This window comes from Cardiocondyla obscurior, linkage group LG29 (assembly GCF_019399895.1).
Source record: "Cardiocondyla obscurior isolate alpha-2009 linkage group LG29, Cobs3.1, whole genome shotgun sequence".
Classification (NCBI taxonomy): Eukaryota; Metazoa; Arthropoda; class Insecta; order Hymenoptera; family Formicidae; genus Cardiocondyla; species Cardiocondyla obscurior.
The window spans coordinates 590291-610351 of NC_091892.1; the positions used below are offsets into that span (position 1 = coordinate 590291).

Below are 20061 nucleotides of genomic sequence, written 5' to 3' on the forward strand. Positions count from 1 at the left end.
AAATTCTATGTGTCGTTTTCACGTCTAAAGAACATTTAGAAATAGAAAAAAAATAAAAGTCTTATAATTTTTAATATGGTAGTATTAATTCCTTCGAAATAAAGTTGCACAATACTTTTATACCTCATTAATCTCAGAACCAGCTGGATCTGTTGGTTTTTCGTGCCTTTAAAAAAGAATTTTATGAAAAGTCATAACCGGTTCAGTGCCTTTGTATTGCGTTAAAAATTAGGCCAGGTAGAATGACCCATCCATGAGTTTGCCACGGTCACGTTTTAGTAGAGTATGCCGAATTGCTGAAAGAACATGGAATTACATAATCGAATTAAAATTCTCGCACACATTGTAATAAAGAAATACTTGTTATAATAAATAACAATTTTGATGTTGGACGATTCTAAAAAAGACATTTAATTTCTTACTGTCACATTTAAAATGCATTCTATGAGAGAAAATTCGTAGAGATACGTTCGACTTTTTGTTACTAATATTTTTCTTATATGTTAATAAAAAAATTAGTTACCTCAAAGGAAAGGGTTTAATTAAACCTTGATCAACCGGTCTCATAAGGAAAAAGTTTTAAGCATATTTTCCAGCTACGAAGATATTATCGATTCCCTTGGATGCTGCACCAGTAAAGATGCTGCTGGAGCCCGCATTTCCGCTCGTCACCTTAATTAACGAACGCGTGCTGCACCTTTCCATCACCGTGGGAATGTAAATTAGAAGGTGTTTAAAGACCGCACTGTTGGTCGTCAACGTTACTCGTTAACGCGTAATTGTTCCCAGTACTATTAATTGTCTCTGCAACAAGAATTCGATTAGTATTTTTTTTTTTTTTTTTTCCGTAAAAATCTATATTTTTTTTTAATTCACAAACTAAATCAATAAACATTTCAAATTAAATCGCTAGAGTTTCAAAAATAAAATAAGAATTTGGATTTATTCCCACGTATTTAGCAAGAAAACTCCAGTTCCAGTTTCCAATCTGGAACTCAATCAATAAATTATAAATATTCTATAATAGATATATACTTTTAAAATATTGTTTAATTATTAAAAAAAATAATTGCCTTTTTAAACATATTGTAACTCAGAAGATATCTGCGAAGACATCTTTTATGGGTTGTTTCTCGAAGAAATCAGCAGCTTGACAGGGAATCTCCACGAGTACATCAAATGGGTGTTCGCTGGCCGGCTATAAAGAATTTTTGAGAACGAGCGACTAGCCTGCCTTGAGAGTGCTCGTCATCATCATCGTTGTCGTCGTCGCCGCCACCGTTGTCGTCGTCTTCGTCGTGGTGCATGTCTCTTTGCGATCGGCTCCGACCGATTTGCGAAAAGGTAGCAGGACGATGAACGCATGCAGTGATCGCAGCGCAAAAAGACATACGTCTTCTCCGACTGGCACGCGGGAAAGAATCGTTGACCGCGAGTTCTCCAACCAAGGCCAGGCATCACCTTTTTTTGTTTCTCCCCCTCTTATCGCTGCGAGGGACTTGGAACCAGAGAGCCCAACTCGGAATCGCAGCTTCCACGCGTACGGATACAGAGGCTCGTCTGTGTGAAGCCAGCGTTTAGGTTGCCGTCGGATAAAAGAAAAGGCCAGAGCTATACGCTGTCTGTCCTACTCTTTCGCGGCGTCGCCGGCAGTTATCGCAGATCCGCTTCTCGGTAACATCGTCAAGTTATAAGATGAGAGCAGACATATAAATTTAACAGTAAAATAAATATATTATAATTTAATAATGTTTGACTTAAAATTAAGTAGTACGAAGTCCGAGCTACAAACTGTGTATGGTCAGAGATTTTTAAGGTGTAAGTAGTACGACTTAACGACAAGTCAAACATTATTAAATTATAAAATATTTATTTTACTGTTAAATTTATATGTCTGCTCTCATCTTATAACTCGGCGATGTTACCGAGAAGCTGCAATTGCCGGCGACGCCGCGAAAGAATAGGACAGATAGCGTATAGCTCTGGCCTTTTCTTCTATCCGACGGCATCCGAAGCGCTGGCTTCACACGAACGAGCCTCTATATCGGTACGTGTGAAAGCCGTGATTCCGAGTTGGGCTCTCTGCTTGGAACGAAGTTACAGTGGCCATGGTCCGAGTCGTATCATCCAGCCTCGTCTTTGTTATCGCCTGGACGCGAACGCGTTCCGCAGACGCAATAGAAATAAATGAGTCTATGGACATGGATATTTTCTCTTAAGTGTGCTTGTAGTGGATCCAGGATAAACATATTTGAGCGAAACGTGCCTGGTGTACATGTATCCATCATCAGGCAGATAGAATTAAATAGATTTGTCATGGAGAGACCTTGCAAAAATAGTTTATTATTCAATAGTTTCATAGAATACGTTTTCGAAATTATTTATTGCAACATTGTTACGTAGGTAATTACATACAGATACTGAGTGTGATGTACGTATGTACATACATACAACTATATACATATGTATGACTAAAAGTTTATTCTTATCATTGTAATGTCTTTCGTTAAAAATATTTCTTTAAATCTACATTTGGCACAGTTTTCTAAATTATACCGAATAGTAAAATAGAGATAATTGGTAATAAGTAGAAACAATAAAAAAAAATTTTTTGAACTGTTTTTACTAATTACAAATAATAATACTTCAAACTTAAAATAATTATTTCTATATTCCCCTTTGAAAATTGCATGTCACACAACATAATTACAGTTGAAAGTAAAATAAGCAAAATTTTTATGTTAATTCTAAAAGTATCTGTTAGAATTTTGCTCCTGTTATTATCATTAGAAACTGTCCACTATTTAAAACTATGTTTTTACATTAAAAAGAATTTTATACAATTAATTTTAAAATATAAAAAACAGATACTGTATTAATTTATATATGATAAAATCCGCTTTTCTCGTATAAGAATATACTGTTATGTTTTAGTAGTTTTAAATTTAAATACATACTTAATTATTTTTGATTATGAATCTAGACATCTTTGAACATGTGCCATTAAGTCTCTTACTGACCAAAAGGACGTTGCACATTTTGGACATGTTGGAGCACTTGTCTGTAATTAAGTTAATATATGTTAGACATAATTTAAACCTCATAAAACAATTATTTTTAACTAACGTGTAGTTAACTGATATAGTTGATTTAAATTGATAATAAAAAATAGTTAAATATAATAATCACGGTTTTTTTTTTAAGAATAGTTAAGTATCCAAGCAACTACTATCATATTTATACGTACAAAAATATATGATCTATTGAGCAATACATTATGTGAATATCTAATTAATAATAGTATAATAAAAAGCGTAATTATATTCTTGAAGAAGCAAAGAGAAAGTTTCAAATTAAGGTACTTATTTTGGCAATGCTAACTATATCATGTATAAGCCGTAAACGTTGTATACGATTGCATAACTATAAAAGCAGTATGATAAAAATAAAACTTATATGCTTGTTTGTACTAATTAAAAAATACATTTAAGTATTTAAATCAATATAAATTATTCATTATTTTGCTTGGAATAAACGAAAATATATCTTTCGATAATTTGGCCGCATTTTTCGTACAGTGGCATTAGCATTCCTTGCATGTTCGTCGTATTTGTCATCGTTCTAGTAATAATAAAAAGCAAGAAATGGTCATTTTTATTTTTAGATAAAAATGTCATAGATTAATAAAATTAAACTTACTGAATCTTCAGACGTTTGTTTCGATTTATCACTGAAAGCGTTAATATCACTAGAGTTTTGTAATTGTTTATTAAAATCTATTTGTTTTTGCAATTCTATGCTCAATGAGTTTTTTTCTTCTAATAACGCATCTGCCAATTTTTTCTCATGTCGAAAGTCTTCTTCATAGATCAATAACTGTGATCTTAACAATTGTATTTCTTCTGCCTGTAACAATATTATAAAATTAGTGAAATTTAAAACGTAATTAAGTTAGGAAAAAATTCACGTACACTTTGAGCAAGTTGTTTCATAGTTTTTTGTAATTCAATAGTTTTTTGATCGAGTTTCTGCCGCAGATCATTTGTCTCGCTCACCAATTGTTCATAACGAACTTGCAATACTTTTTTCTCGTTCTGCAAATCTTTTTCGCAATCTTCATATAATTGACTTTGATGGTCGAGAGACATTCTTTCTGTTTGTAAAGTGATGGTTTCTTGTTCTAAAAGTTTTCTATCGTTATGCAATAACGCACGTTCCGTTTCAAAATTTTTTTTCTGATCATCGAAAACTTTTTTTTCTTTTTCTAAGTTCTTTTTCTCTTGTTCAAAAGTTTTTTTTTCTTCTTCTAATAATTGCTGCTCGCGTTTAATCTGCTCTAACACTTGTAAATTTTCGCGAGTGCTAGTATCCTTTAAAACATTTAATTTTGAATTTTCGTTAATTGTTATTTCCAATTCATATAGAATTGAATTATAATCGGAGAATATTTTTTGGAATTGATTTTGAGACTTTATTAATGTTTGTCTATCTGTAATAATTTCTATTTGCTCTTGAGCTAATTGTTTGTAACATTTATATAGTTTTTCTTTATGCTGTAGCGTTACAGACGTATCATCGTCAAATTTAAGAGCATCTGTAATTTGCTTTAAATCTTTTTCTATTAAAGCAAAGCGTTCTATCTGTATCGTAAAACATTTCGTTAATTCTTGCAGTATGTCGTTATACTGCTTCACATTTTGTACAAACTTCTGACGATTTAAATTAGACGTCTCCGATAAATCAAAGTTTAATTCAACAGGAGTTAAAACCTGCAAAAGTTAAAAGAAATTTTAATTTAATTTTTTTATTTAATTATCTGAAATACTTCAGTAAATTATTTTTTTAAACATACACATTTTAACTTCTGTTCAAGTAGATTAATAAATGCTTTTAAACGAGCATTTTCTTCATCCTTTGCACAACATTTTTCCGTATAAATATTCAATAGATAAGATAAATGTTCAATAGAATTATCGGATTTTACATAATTGATATCTGTATTTAACGATTTCATTGCCGACTCAATTTCTTTTTCCATTTTGGATTGTAGCAATGACTGTATGTCTTTATCAACAAACGATTCGGACATTAGAGATGTTATATATTCTTTACATTTTTCAACTGCTATCTTGGATACCGCGTCTGTAAGTTCAGGCATGTTCTGCTCAAATTCCGCGGGACTGACAGTACTAAGGATATCAGAGTTCGAAATGGTATTAATTGCCTAAAAAAAAAATTTAATTAATAGTAAAATAATGTATATCATTTAGTGCAAATATATATTTTTAGTTACATACCTTATATCCTATATCATCACTATGTTGTGACAGCCAGAGTTTAGTTTTCAATTCTGCATTTTCTTTTTTAAGATGATTTATCAAGTCTTTAGTTTCTGCAAACTTTTGTTTATGATTGTTATGAACCTTTGTCACTTCATCTTGCCACATTGCTAAAGTATTAAACTGTTGCTTCATTGACTCATTATTTTGTCTCAAAGTTTCCTTTAATTTTACATTTTCCTGCAACATTTCTGTTAATCTACTTTGCATTTCAGCTATGCTCAATGATGACACCATTGAAGTATAGTCCTACAAAGCAAAGTATTTTTTATATTTTAAAAATATTTTTATTTCCAATTAATTATAAAGTAAAATTAAATTACAATGTACATACAATTGCCATGCTTTTCTGTTGGATATCAACATAAGAAGCTAACAAGGAAGCTTGAGCCTCCACTGAATCTGCACCAAGCACAATAAAAGACAGACTGTCTTCCTCATCAACATTAGCCATTGGATTTATACTTAATGCAGTAGTAACAGGTTCATCCAACTTGAATAAAAGTTCTTTATTTTTCAAAATAATTTTCTCACCTGTAGGATTTTCAGATTGATTAGAATCCATACCTAATCAATACTGCTAGATTAATCCCCAACAGCAATTATAAATAAAAAAAAACCACGTAATTTGCAAAATTATGTCTTTTCCTGCAACAGATAACAATGATGTATGTGTAACAATGCAACAAATGAGTTCAAATGTTTTAATCTCTCTCTCTTTCTTTCTTTTAATGTACTTTAATTTAAGATCTTGTAAAATATTAACAGTATTATTCGGATGTACAATAATGTATAAGTAAAACCATACCAATCAAAGTACAAACATGTCAAATAATTTCTTTAAAACTTGCATCAGTTCACTTATAGGTTAGGTAACAATAAAGTTTGTACCATGAGATTTTAAATTGTGTTGTCTTATTAAGAAATTCACATTCAAGTATAGTCAATACTACGTTTTAATTATATTCCATATTTTTACTTGTGACGTTATATCTTTATATTGATATAAACAACTTAAAGATGCCACTCATTCAAACTATTAATTATTATTGGCGATGAAACATTACTACATCAACTATAGTTATTATGCAAGTTCGAACAATAATTCTTTCGGCAAAGAAAAGGAAAATAATGCCACATAACGTTCTAGTTACGTATAAATATTGATTAATTCAAATTAATTAAAAAAGTCAGAGAAATGAAATGATAATAATTAAATTCAGACTCACAGTTATAAGTGAAGAATTTCTAGTGGCACATGTGTCTTGCTGCAGGGAAGTAAATTAATGTATTTGCGTTCTTCATTTGTTACTCTCTTATTATGTATACGTAGTATTCCGATTCTTCTCTTATCTCCATTTTATCTAAATACATAACAGACTATTTCGATTCAAGTGTAGGAAGTTCCGTTGGCAATAGAAATGGTGTAAAACAGAGGTTTCTCTATCGGGTAATACACAACTCTGATATACGCGTCGTAAAAAATTTTATCAAAATGATAAATAAATATATGCAGATTAAATAAAACTCTCTTTGAACAACTGTCTTCTATATGCTCTTTTTCATTTAATAATTAATTCTGAATCATATATCCTAAATAGTTCGTTAGAAAAAATAACTTTAATCGAATATTAATATATATTTATAAATAAAAATTTTAATCTCATTTACAATTAAATTCAAAGTGAACAAAATGATAAATAAAATATAAAATATTCTAAAATATGTTTGATTTATTATATAAATATGCTACTGATACCTTCGACTGTCTGATCATATTCGATAGCTCGTTAATTCGTACTATATGAATATATATGTATTATTTTTATTATAAGAAAAAATAATACAAGGTAGCTTCGGAAACTTGCCCATGCGGCTAGATAACTTTCTGTTTTATTAGACAGCAGTCTTATGGACTTGTACTACAGACCGTTGAAGCTACAGCAGCGGACTCGTAGCGGATCCTTTCAAAACTAAAATAAAATTTAATTTATTTGATTGGTCCAAATGAGCCAATCTCTAGCGAGCTCTGTAGGTAGCAACCATTATGAAAAAGGCGTAGTCATGACGTTAGCGGGAAAGGCAACCATTACAAAAAAGGCGTGGTTACGGCGTGGGTATGCAAGGCAACCATTACAGAAAAGGAGTGGTCACAACATTGGCGGGAACGACGCTCTGACCGGCCACCAACTTACTCTTTCTAAACTTCTAATACTCCGTGAACATTTTCGGAGCCTCTGCGATGAGAAACTTTAGAATTTTAATCTAGCAATTCTATTTAAAATCACAATAGATTATCACATTAATTTTGATAAAAATACTGTATTTTTATCATATGGCAGTTTGCAATACAAAAATATAAAAAATAATTCTTTATTATTTTTTATAATAACAATATTGTGCGTATATTATATGTATATTAATTTTTTAAGTATAAACAATTGCATACTTATGTATATTTATAAGATAATAAATAATTCTGTTTCAAAATTCCTAAACTTTACTAAGCTTGGGCAATAATAATATAAATTAATTTGCTTTTACAAAATTAATAAAGTATTGTTAAAAATGTGATAAAAATCAAGTATATTATAACAATTAAATATACTATAGTATTCGTTTTTTTTTCTCATTCATAGCTAACACGTACTCGTTGTACTATAGGAACGTCATATATTAAGTTTAAAAAGGCATTTACTATATGAACGATTGTTCTTACCCATGCAATAATTTTATAATTAATTTCTTTTAACAGTCGCGGCATGTCTTCTATTACGGGATGAGGATCTCGTCTAAAAAAAAAATGCAAGTTTATAATAAAAAAAAAAAAGTTACTAAGTATAGTTTTTGTTATATTTAATTAAAAATCAAAAGAATAATTTATGTAATATAATATTTACCTCTCACTATCCCATTGCTTTGTTTGATTTGTATAAGTATACATGTAGCATGCCGGATAAGAGCTCGTAGTTTTTATTCGGTGAAACTTTCCTGTTTCGACAGAAACTGATTGTTTTTTCGACATGGTAATCACGTCCGTCGATTTTTCCTCACTGTAAGTTACTTCACCTTCTAGCACCGTTAAAGAAACGTTCGCAAAATCCGTGGATATATAGTTTTCCAAGAACATTCCTGGAAAGTCAGCCACAAACAGCACATCCGTATAATTCGACCAGGTGTATACGTGTTGCTCGATTTCATCCATTTTATGTCTAACGTGTTAAAAAAAAATGTATTATTGAAATAGAAGTACAAAAACGCAACTTGTTGATTAGATGTTAAATATTTCTTACAATGTAACTAATTAATATAATTCTAAACAATATATTTAATACCGAACACCAATATTTTATATTAGATTTAATAATTTAATGACTGTTACATACCGGTACGAGTTATACTGTGTAAGTAACGGCATCAGAAACGAAACGGGCTTAAAAGGATGCCAGTCGACGGTCAGCAAATCGACGTTAGGATCGAATATTCGCTGTTGAAATCTACCATTCAGCGAACACCACACATCCATATAAATACTTAAATTTGTAGACAGTTTCATCCACTTTTTTTTATCTTCAGACTGTTGATCAATTTTAAATGCTTCCTTTTTTCGGCGCATTAAATTATCCTAGATTACAAATGTTTAATCAATAAAACAGCTGCTTGTGCAATGATTATGCATAAAATAAATTATGATATTTTTAAGGATTTAATTGTGATATTTCACCTTTAAGCATTGTGAATATTGTATCGCCATGTCCCCATGCCTGAGCCATCGATCTCCTTGTACCCACGCGTCAGGATCTAAGTATCGCACTTCGTTGTTCACGTTATCATGCACTTTAATCACTACGAGTATAGTATCCCAAGCGTGAACCATCATATCCCAGGAATAACCGTATAAACCAGGCACCCAATTGTTATATCCCTGAAATGTAAAACGTTTTACTGTCTTGCAATTAAAGTTTTTTTTTTTTTTTTTTGATAAAGAGGTCTGATACCTTTGATATAAAATGCGAATACGGTAGAAATAACTGCAGTGCGATATGACACAACAATAGCGACGCTACGAATTTTTGTTTCCTCGTAGCTTTCGGCAATCGAGCTGCTCGAAGCTTTTTATAAAAACATGCCGCATCGATTTCATTAAGGTTAATTAAATTCTTAGATAATTCGTTATCGCTTTCCTTTTCGTTGATTTTCTTTTTAAATTTGAGCTTAACGAGATAATTTTTATCTTTTTCCTTGCTCGTTAAATTTTCTGAAAGTATAGCTGTAAATATTTTAAAGAGCTTATTAAAGTATTATTGTGACGCATAAATTTACCTTCATATAGCACTTCATTACATGAGATTTTATTCGAAGGTGATATCAAGCAGGGTGATTTTATAAATTTATTCCCTTGACTATCAATCTCTTCTACGTTATTTCCGTCGATTGAATTTACATTAACCAATAAAGTCTTTTGGCTTCGTTTAAAATACAATCCTAATCTACGTGGCCAATCGGCACGACAAAAAAGTGGCATAGTTGCTAGACACACGTACGGAAACATTCCTGAAAAAAAAAAAAAAACATTTTAAAACTTTTTTTATAATTTTAATTAAATTACAGTGCATTTTTTTGTTTATATGAAATAATTACCTATGCTAAACAGTCTTGAGTTCATTAAATGAAAAGTTGTGCAAAAGACCATGGATGGTATACGTGTTTTCTCAAATAACATCCAAAATCCGACAGACAAATCGAAGACAAATCCGAACCAATGTACGACAAGAAGGTCGATCTGTTCGGGTGACAGTAATATTCTGAAAAAAAATAGCTTTTATTAGAAATGTATTTTTTCAGATAAAGTGAACTCTGCTTACTTAAACGGACGAAACACCCAGTGTCTGGACAGGTTCATCATGGAATAGCCTTCGAGCCATTCCTTGCCGGACTTCTTTAAGCCAGCCAGAAAGTAAAGTGCGAAAAATTGAAATTTTAAAATGAAGTAATTCCAGTATGGCACGAAATCTCCATCCCGTGTCGCGTTACGTGCATCTAACGCGCTGAAGGCGATATATAAATTTTACTAGCGGTCATTTAAAAAGAAAAACTATGGGAGAAGAAGCATTCGACTTACAAATACTTGTTCGCTTCCGTTCCCCAGAACAAGGTAGCCACGATACCGTAGAGATAGGTGTGATTGTTCCAGTAGTTTTTCTCTAGTAAGAAGATATACCAATAAGGCAACACGAAGCAGGCGCACGCGATTTTGAAATGCAGACCGAGTGCAATTCCGAAAGCACCCATCCACATCACCGCGTATATCATTATCATCCACGGCAGCGGTAGTGGTTTCATCCCGTGAATCAATGGAAACCGACAGTCCCATGAATTTCCCCATTTTATATCGACGTTTGCGAATCCTCTCTCCTCGACAACGTCTATCACCATGCACAGCCCTAGGAAAAAGATTTATCATAAGATCTTTAGAAAATTTTATAAATAGATCAAAAAAGAAAGTTTTGAAATCGTATCAAAAAATTTGTTTCTCTGCTTTAAACGTTATTAAAAAAAAAAAAAGGTTTAATTAAACTCGATGGCAGACATGTTATTAAGATAAGAACGTTCATAAGTAATGCACTTTTTCTACAGACGATATATAGAATCACGGTCGTGCTTTTATTGGCTCGAGACATTAATTCTCATAACTGCTTTAATAGGTCTTAAATCGTGTCTAGTTCTTACAAGTCAAATTCTTCACTCCGTTTATAAAGTATTGCGATGGGCAGGATTAAACTGTATGATAACAGCAATGAGCCAACAATTGTGGAAAAATAACTTTATAAAAATATTCTTTCAGTCTTAACGCTAACATATCGTAAATTACGTAATTAAAAAAAAAAAAAAGTAATAAAGTAAACATTTTCTCTTACCGTTATTTTATCTAATCGTTTTAATTGCAAGACTTTCCGCAAATATATAAAAAGTATAATAACAATTGTAATACGAACCGCAGTAAACAATATTAAAACATGAAGTTTCAAATGTAAATTTAATTTTAATTATTTGCATACCAAATAAAGTTCTGGCCACTCCAAGACTGGCTGGATCTGTCGGGCAATATAGAAGTTGGGTGAATCTTTCAAAATTCGACACATCGCTTATTTTAAAGCCAAATAGTCTTTCAAAATTGTTATTAAACGATGACTTCAATGATGACCAATGTTCAAATATAATTTTTATAAATTCGTTTACGAGTGATTTATCGTTCGGTGATATAAAATCATTTTTCGTCCGCTCATCTTTTTTCCTCCTCATACCACTGCTTCCAATTCTACAATTAAACAACAAATTTCTAATTAACTTTTCCGTACTTTCGTCAATGCAATTTTATAATATGTATTAAGTAACATTTAATTAATTGCGTGCTATTTTAAGCGAGAGTCACACAGTCACTTCAAATTAATAAATTAATAAATTTACATAAAGAAATTTTGTTAATATACTCGGAGATGATTAAACGACACCTTTCCTTGATAATTTGCAATTAAGTGATTTTGAAAAAAAATCGCACGCACTACGGTTATCGCGCATGCAGAGATACGTTGCACACTCGTCACGTGATTCTCCCTCCAGAAGTTCGAATGCAGATTTTTAGAAGATAAGATCAAGAATGATCAAGCGCGAGTCATCACTTAATACCTGATTCTTTTGACGAGCGGAGATGACACTGTAAGAAGTCAGCAGGCGAAATTGGAAGACAAGATCTTCGTCTTTCCTCTTGATAGCGCGCGTGTGGAAGGCTCGTCGGCTTCTGTCTGGAGTCTGGATAGCTAGCGAAAGAAGAGAGGAGCACTTCGCGCCGGTTGTTCCAAAGGTTCAGAGTAGGAATACCGTCGCCGAGCAACGTGGCACGAATTATTGACCCGCGCCCGCGCAATAATTATACTTCATAGCACTTTTTCATCCTGCATGCACTAGGATTTTACTGATAAACGTCACCGACCACTCATTAAAAACAATCAGAGGACTATAATAAAAATGCCCCAACTGTCAAATAATTACGGATCGTTAAAGCTTGAAAGATCACTCTTAAATGTTTTATTAAAGTTTAATTAAATAAAAAAAATTAATAAGAATAAAATATTTATATAAAAAAAAAAAAAATTGCATTAAAAAAATATTATTTTTAAACATAAATTAGCTTACGATATAAAACTTAATTAAACTTAAATTTAAATATACGTAGCATAAAAGCCTAATCTTCTGTGTATGCAAAATGTACGATTTATAAAGTTTAATTAGCAGAATCTAGATTGCGTTTATAAGGTATGTTACTTTATATGTTATTCACGGCGCTCGTGCAATTATCGTAAAATTGAATTGCGCACTAATCACGTTCTCTAATTAAGATAAAAAAAATAATTCTTGGGACAGATATTCCTGGGAAGCTCATAAAAATTAAAACGTTTTAGATAAATTCGAGATAAAGCGAGCGAATAAATCAAACGCAATATGACTCTCTTTTCTTTTTTACAGCGATGGAAATACACGGAGCAGGGTTAACAGCTCTAACTTCAGATATACTATCATTACCGACGTTGTGCTGTAATCAAACTTCTTTATGTACAGGCTGCGTATCGAGAGAGATCGAGGCATGCACGATCGCAGTAACAATTCGGATTTGAAACACTCGTGGACTCGCGATAATAATTTTTACGATTAGCGAAAGGCGCCGAAGACATTCTTCTTGCGAGAGTCGTATCTGCAGGCCACTGTGTCAGACGGTGCACAGTCGGGCCACTGTCTTCTCTGTTAAGAAAGCATCTCTCTGCTCACTCGCCCCGCCGCGCGCATTCAGATACAATTCGCATTATCTCTGCCCGCTAATTTCGTTCCATATAACTGAACCTGGTTTCTTAACGAAGCAACAAATGAGTCGTATAAGCTGGTCATAAGATTTTATCTATATACTAGAAGAAACCATGCGCTAAGTATTTGTTTTTATTTCAAAAGATTTATTCGCATCCCTTTTTAAATTACTGAAGCCTAAATATAGTATTAAGCGCAACGTGCCGCTATAAAATTTACATGTTGCATATAATAGCAATAAATAAGTGTACGTAGTAAACAATGACTCCGTTACAATAGCCGAGATTATTTAATCGCGCCGCTCAAAGCCGCTGAATCGACACCAGGAGTCTTTTCGATCTCGCAGCTGGGGCGTTTTAATGAATGGACGTCATTTCGCGCGCTGTATATATTCCCAACGGCCGTTTTAGGGCTGTAAAACAAAAGACTGATTTATTTCAGCACGCCCCTCAATCTGTCTCCGTGGTCCACTTTTGATTAGTGCTGCCTCTTCAAGTTTCGGACCTCTAAAACCTCATGACGGATTTCACTCTAACGGGATTCGGGGGTCACCTGGCTCGATTTCAAAATGTCAAATTCTGATCGTGCGTTATGTCATCGCAGACAATTTTATGACAATTATTTTGCATTTTAATTAAAATAATAAATAATAAAATTTGTCGTGTTAAAAATCGATTACATATTCGGCAACTTAACGGCGAGTGGGTGTCTCGCATTTTCCTCCGCCGGGCGACAAATCGAGTTGGACATTTTCAGCCTAAGCGAGGAAATTAATTAGCATTCGTTTATTCCGGCATGGGCCACCCCGCGTATTTGTATTTGTCGAGCGTATTTATTTTGGAATTCGAGCGGCTGCACCTGGAATCGAGAACAGGCGGAGGAGAGACAGAAACTGAGAGCTGGAGAGATCGCAGACATGTATTTGCTCAGCTATTTATCACGGTTTATTATTTCCCATTGTCAGCGAAGTCGGCGCATTGTTGACGTACGAGAGGAGGGCCAAGGCGAATCTCTAAAACCGTGTCCGATCGAATTTGCATAGAGAATGCAGGGTGCATCCGATTACAGGCTCTATTAATTGCAGCTTCGCATTGTTCTCGAGATTGATGGGTGCCGATTTCGCTGTTTCTCGGAGAATTAATTTTTTTTTTAGATAGTTCTATCTCAATGTCTTCGTAAGAAATTCGATCTTTAGTTCAGAATCTTTTTAAGAATAAGAAGATTGATATTACTTTGCATGCTTCTTTTGACACTGTTTCTAAAAATAATTCGATGAATATTTATTATCATTGGCACTCCGGATCACAGACTCTTGTACAACAACATCGGGGGGGGAGGGGTGGGCTAAGAAAGCGAGGGTTGCGAGGTGAAGAAGAGGGATGGAGTTAGATGGAGTGGGTAAAAAATCGGGCATAAAATTAACAGTATACAGCCTGCAGAATGCAGTTTGTTGCTTGGCAGTAATATTTCACGAAGGTCTCCCCTGCGGGGCAGAGTGGGTTCGTTCTCCAGGGGAAGACGCAACAATGGAACCCTTTACCGTGCCCCCGGTACCCGGAGCCAGCATCCATACATCATCATTCATACTGAAAAAAAAAGCCGGGGGCACCTTTGCCGAGTGCAAAGGTTGGGGGATGGCGAAACTTTCGAAGCACCCCGAGTATTCCGCATCAAGTATTTTCTGTACGTATCGAGAGATTACGCGTCTTGCCCGAAAGTAAACTTCAGTAATTTGCGAAGCCACGTCCAGAAGCTGACCATTCTTTATTACGATATAAAAACTTGCGACCATTACTTTCCGTATTATACAAAACTTTAAATTACCTTAACCAAATATAAAAAAATGTTTATTATACATTAAAAGTAAAATTTTAATTATCGTAGATATTTAGATAAAAAAAAATATTCCAACAATTTTGAATTTTAAAATAGAAAAGATGGAAGTGTTTCTCGTAAAAATTGCTCCCGTTTTTTTAAAGTCAACTTTTACCCTTTCGACACGCCTTCTGACAGAAAAAAAAAAAAAATTGCCCCGTAAACAATGACGAATAAAAATCACTATAGCGAGTCGAGAAACTTGCGAAATCGTAATCGGTCGAGGGGTGAGAGAGTCTACGGCCGCTGAAAGAAGATACGCGATCGCTATCGGTTTGATCCAGGGTCCATCGATCAAAAGAAATGGCAGCCGTCGAGTTTGCCAGTGTCGTGACTCGAATATGCGAAGTGAGACTTGGTAAAAAGAGAAATGCGCGAAAGAGGACGAGCGTAATCCGCTTTCCGAAACGAGCCAACCCCCTTTCGTAGACGACGACCCATCGGTCGTGTCACAGCACGGGTGACTGATTGTAAAACCATAGAGTAACCCACAAAGGGTTGCGACGCGAGGCGGGCGACAGATACGCGAGCGAGCGAGGACTGCAAGAGGGAGAGGGTTTAAAATTGCGCCTCGTAATCGACGTGTAATCCTCTACAACCGTGACAGCCCGGACATAATGCGCGCAATGAGAGATGACCAGTTTGTTTTCTCTGGTAGATAATGGGCGACGTTGAATGGCGACGGTTTATTCTGTTAACCCTTGCGACGGAAAATCGTGATGGGATAAGTGCTATAAATGAAAATTTTAACGTCTCTCGTGGGAGGTGATCACAAACGCCTTTCACCAAGCGCAATGACATTAAAACTTTCTTTTTTTAAATCAACCTGAGCTCTCAAGTTTATAATATCTTCGTGTTATTCATTAAAGCACGGTAAGGTTTTAAAAAAATCAATTAAACGAAATAAAATTCATAATCGCTATTTTACACGTAATTTTCCGTAAATTAATCTTAATTACCAAAAGTGACTTTAATATATTGCCTTGAATATATTATTTTAATTGCGCTTAAACGCGATTCACGCGTAGGTAGATAAACACCTGATCAATATTCCGTTCAATTAGCATGACTTAGAGCAGTCTTCCAGAAGTGTGATCTCGATCATGCTTCCTTCATGCTCCGTTCGTTGCAGCTGCCGCTTAGTTACAGCTCTGCACAGACTTCGTTTACTTTTTTCCGCTGAAAATCGTACCAATGATGGTTTTTTTTTTTTGTCTATTACTCGAAGGGTGTCTTTCAACCCAAATTTTCGCTTCTTTTCATAACGTGGCGCGTCATCTGTCACACTTTTCTAATCTATCAATATAATTTGACGTCATAATTTGCTAAATAAAAATAAAATATTGCTGGTGACATTGTTAATATGTTTATAATTACGTTAATTAAATGTTAGAAATCGAAAGGGTGAAACGTGGATTCGACATACGTCGAGTGACCTATGCGTTGTTTACGCGCGCACATTAATTCGCTCGGATAACGTGGGCGAATGAATTAGAATCTGATTAGCATTCGTCGTCGACGGCTCATAATCGTCAGAGCGGGAGAACTGACGTGCTCGCATTATCGCGTACGAGGGATTTCTATTCTGCGTGCGCGTCCGTCCGGAAGGACGTTTTTAGGCCGCCGAAACTGCGGGGGTTACAGGTACCCTAGTTAAGCGACACCGCTCGCTCGATGGAGCGCGGACGATTGTCACATAGGGGTTGACACCGAAGGGATCCGTCCTGCTTCGCTGGGCCTTGTTTTCAGGAAAAATGTAGCGATTTTTATCGGCATTCCGTTTCCCCGCGAGAAACAGATCCTTTGGAAGTCTGTGTTTTTTTTATTTTTTTTTTTATTCCGACGATTTTGACAAAAGAGATGCAAAAGAAAGAAAAGGAAATGTCGTCCGTAAAGTTCTTGCGATAACTAAATTTTTGTTAAAGCCAATGTATTTTAAAATTATTTATAACGCATAATTTATTCATCGGATGATTTTTTTACGACATACTTAAAGCATCTATTTTTTCCGCTACAGTTTACTTTGTAGCATCGCAATAGAAGAGCAATCGCGCGTGCGGTCTTTTTTCTCGACGATATTATTTCATGGCCAACGGCAACTGTTTTACTTGCTCGTGGACCGGACCACTTCGTTCTCAAGTGGCTGGTAGCATCTGCGATGATTACTACTATACATGCAACACGCATATAAGATTTTTTTTTTATTCACAATAAAGGTTGTTGATGAAAAAGTTTATTTAAATGGTATTTTTTTTTTAAACTAACCATCCATGGTAAAATAATAATTTTAAGCACTGTAGGATACAAAGAATATTTTAATTTTTTTAAATACGATTTTAAAGGGATAATACTTTTTAATAATATATATTTTTTTGCTTGTTTAGACTCGTACTTTTTGCGCGAAGGTATTATAGCTGTTATTAATATAGTGGATAATGCTTACGTTATTTGGCCCATATTCCTAGCCCCGAGTTCCTAAAGAGATAATGATCGCTCCTAGCAGGGCGACCGGTAATATAATACGCGAAGAATCCCTCGGGATGCAGAGAGGAGGATCCTCGCGAGCTGCACGGACAAAGGCGCTCTCCCTCATCGAGTATTCCCCAGAAACGGGCTCCTGTCTCCCGAATCGGTTCGGCCGTCTCGGATTTTGCGATGCGATGAGTCGGTAAATCCTATTTTTATCGTAATCAATGACTCACGCGGCGGAAATTCGGGGTAAAAGTAATTGCCTCGTAACTCATTAGAACGAAAGAAGAAAATTATATAGAATAGATTTTTCATTCTTTTTCTTTACGTTGAAACACCAAAACTAAATTCAAATGCCGAGAATTAGTCTTTAGTACAGTATTTGCATTCATTATTTTATCATGAAGCAGGAACAAAAGAAATAAAATTGCGCGAATCCATTAATATGAAAGACAATCTTTTCTTGACGACAGATAAAAGAGACAATGAAGTGATCGCGTACGAGTACAAATATAATGGTAATGGCCGCTGTAACTGGGGACCGAGGTGGAAGATTACAATCTCCTGGCTATTGTACGTCGGTGCATTTATACACGGTGCACGGACACACAAGAGGTGGCTGGCGTTAATGTCAAAAGGCGTTATTCGCTCGAACTGGCTCACCTGGCAGCCGCGGCAGATATCTGATCGGAAGGTATCTCGAACTCGATGAGATTTGCAGTAGATTCTAATGTGACTACTTTGTTTCACTCCCCTCGAACCACGTAACCGTTGGTGGTCTAATTTCATCCCCGTTAACGGAAATCCAGTTCACTGACTTAACTCAATTTTTATTTTTTTTATCTTCTTTTTTTTTTTTTTTTACCAATTAAATATCGGATATTATATTTTTGCAGATAAGAAACTTCTTTATGATGTATTTTAATACAAATTAATTCGCTATCGATAAGCTGCAATTAATTGCAATAGTTTTTTTTTTATCTCGAGGTAAAAATTGCCTTTATAGATCTCTTTGATGTAATCGATCGATTGGATTTTCCCTTTGAAAAGTAATCTCACGTACTTCGTTCGTGTACGTCGGTCGTTTGTACTTACGAGAAGGAGAGCTGTTATCTGAATCAAATTTAAGTGCGGGCGTCTATGATCATCCGCATGGAAGCCAGGGGAGCTTTTGTGAGGAGTATAAGCGAAACGATTGATGCCAACGTATGAGTCGTTACAACAAGGTCGAACGCGGTATCATTAAGATCTAAGTAAATTTAAAAGATAATTATAAAATTTGAAAAAGATTTTTTCTGTTTCTTTCTATTTTTCGAGACGGTGTTTGGTACGGATTTCTATATAAAGATCTATAAAAGTTTTATTCAAAATCAATTTTGTGCGTCTGACATTTGTTTGTATACGCCTAAATAATCACGCAAAATGCTTCAACAAACGAGAGCGTTTTAATTAAACTCTTCTGCAAACTGCTACGGGCGTATCACGTGCTGTAAACATGCACTCCGTGACAGGCTGCTCCAATATCCTCCGGCGATTCCATTTGATCGCACCCAATCCGTCCTGTCATACTATTTTGTTTCCTTTAAATTTGAAACATTGTTGAATGTGATTCAATTATCGATCGTTTCACAAGAATAAACATATAAACGTACTTATTTTTAAAGAGATATTTAAATTCTAATTACGTGCCAAGACTACTTCGTTTCTTTCTTTTAACGAATAATTACTGCAGCTACAAATTTTTATTTTCTCTAATTATTTATAAAATCCGCATAAAAAATTCAGGCGACGTAATTTCAAGGCCATAATAATTTCATAATAAATTTAACAGTTAAACACAGGTATCGCTTAAACGTCGCGTCTCATTTCAATTGCCATGTTGCTAATTACTCTAATCGACGTAACAAATTTACCAAGCGAACGGGACGACACGTGGCTCGCCGCACGTGCGTACGGCCACGGTGTGAAACCACCGAGATTAGCCTGGAATCTCTCATTTGGTCATGATATCTCAATTACGGTCACTTTTACACGTTGCTCGTTTGACACGTGTCGGCGATCTTGGGGTCGGTGATACGGACACGTGGCGGAGGCATTCGCGCTCACTCCTTCACGCGGTCTTCATTCACGTGCGCGGTAAGCTGCACGTGACCGCCGTCGTTCATCGCGTTAACTCGAGATACCCGCTTAAAGAGAAAGATCGATGGCGGATGCGACCGATGGATACGCGGCTGATAACGGTGGGAAATATAAGGGAGGCGTGAAGAAGCGATGATTAATCACGCGAGATAACTTCAAAAATATTCTCACCGCTTTGTAAAATTTGTACACTTAGTAAAACTAGAGTAACATGTCATTCGACATGTGTCTGTAATTAAATGTTACATTTTACTGCATCGCGTGTAATATAAAATTATAATAAAGAATTTATCTAATTAAAAATTGTATTAATTTTTTTATATAGAACAATTATGTTTTTTTTTTGTATACGTTTTACGAAAATGCGAAATATTATTCGCAT

At 34.6% G+C, this 20061-nt stretch overlaps 3 protein-coding genes across 6 annotated transcripts; all 3 read right to left on the minus strand.

Moving 5' to 3' along the window:
• Positions 1-2066: 2066 nt before the first annotated feature.
• On the minus strand, positions 2067-7958 carry LOC139112519 (optineurin). Of its 4 annotated transcripts, none has more exons than XM_070673570.1 (10): positions 7099-7958; positions 6569-6703; positions 5674-5987; positions 5298-5588; positions 4853-5224; positions 3972-4769; positions 3700-3906; positions 3577-3621; positions 2958-3061; positions 2067-2326 (listed from the first exon to the last, which is right to left on the minus strand). In XM_070673570.1, exons 3-9 carry the CDS (start codon positions 5902-5904, stop codon positions 2972-2974), a joined length of 2034 nt encoding a protein of 677 aa, XP_070529671.1. In that variant the 5' UTR covers positions 5905-5987; positions 6569-6703; positions 7099-7958; the 3' UTR covers positions 2067-2326; positions 2958-2971. The 4 variants fall into 4 exon arrangements, with proteins under 4 accessions (XP_070529671.1, XP_070529673.1, XP_070529670.1 ...); XM_070673572.1 differs by lacking the exon at positions 2067-2326 and having other exon boundaries at positions 2365-3061; positions 5674-5832; positions 5907-5987; XM_070673569.1 differs by lacking the exon at positions 2067-2326 and having other exon boundaries at positions 2365-3061.
• A 10-nt stretch (positions 7959-7968) lies between these two features.
• Positions 7969-9216, minus strand: LOC139112498 (vitamin K-dependent gamma-carboxylase-like). Its single transcript, XM_070673544.1, has 4 exons — positions 9064-9216; positions 8726-8964; positions 8240-8551; positions 7969-8131 (listed from the first exon to the last, which is right to left on the minus strand). The coding sequence occupies exons 1-4, from the start codon at positions 9214-9216 to the stop codon at positions 7969-7971; spliced, it is 867 nt and encodes a 288-aa protein (XP_070529645.1).
• Positions 9217-9505: 289 nt separating this feature from the next.
• LOC139112525 (vitamin K-dependent gamma-carboxylase-like) lies at positions 9506-12417 on the minus strand. Its single transcript, XM_070673579.1, has 6 exons — positions 12027-12417; positions 11399-11658; positions 10462-10783; positions 10205-10387; positions 9981-10144; positions 9506-9893 (listed from the first exon to the last, which is right to left on the minus strand). The coding sequence occupies exons 2-6, from the start codon at positions 11640-11642 to the stop codon at positions 9589-9591; spliced, it is 1218 nt and encodes a 405-aa protein (XP_070529680.1). The 5' UTR covers positions 11643-11658; positions 12027-12417; the 3' UTR covers positions 9506-9588.
• Between the last annotated feature and the right edge of the window lie 7644 nt (positions 12418-20061).

Excerpts from the sequence above, each read along its gene's own strand:
- LOC139112519 (XM_070673570.1), bottom strand. The coding sequence starts at position 5,904 with ATGGATTCTAATCAATCTGAAAATCCTACAGGTGAGAAAATTATTTTG. Across the intron at positions 5,589-5,673 it reads AACAGAAAAGCATGGCAATT|GACTATACTTCAATGGTGTC; the intron begins GTATGTACATTG and ends TTTGCTTTGTAG. Across the intron at positions 3,062-3,576 it reads CAAGGAATGCTAATGCCACT|ACAAGTGCTCCAACATGTCC; the intron begins GTACGAAAAATG and ends ACTTAATTACAG.
- LOC139112525 (XM_070673579.1), bottom strand. The coding sequence starts at position 11,642 with ATGAGGAGGAAAAAAGATGAGCGGACGAAAAATGATTTTATATCACCG. Across the intron at positions 10,784-11,398 it reads AGTGGCCAGAACTTTATTTG|GGCTGTGCATGGTGATAGAC; the intron begins GTATGCAAATAA and ends TCTTTTTCCTAG. Across the intron at positions 10,388-10,461 it reads ACGGAAGCGAACAAGTATTT|CGCGTTAGATGCACGTAACG; the intron begins GTAAGTCGAATG and ends TATCGCCTTCAG.
- LOC139112498 (XM_070673544.1), bottom strand. The coding sequence starts at position 9,216 with ATGGTTCACGCTTGGGATACTATACTCGTAGTGATTAAAGTGCATGAT. Across the intron at positions 8,965-9,063 it reads AATATTCACAATGCTTAAAG|GATAATTTAATGCGCCGAAA; the intron begins GTGAAATATCAC and ends TTTGTAATCTAG. Across the intron at positions 8,552-8,725 it reads ACACAGTATAACTCGTACCG|ACATAAAATGGATGAAATCG; the intron begins GTATGTAACAGT and ends TTAACACGTTAG.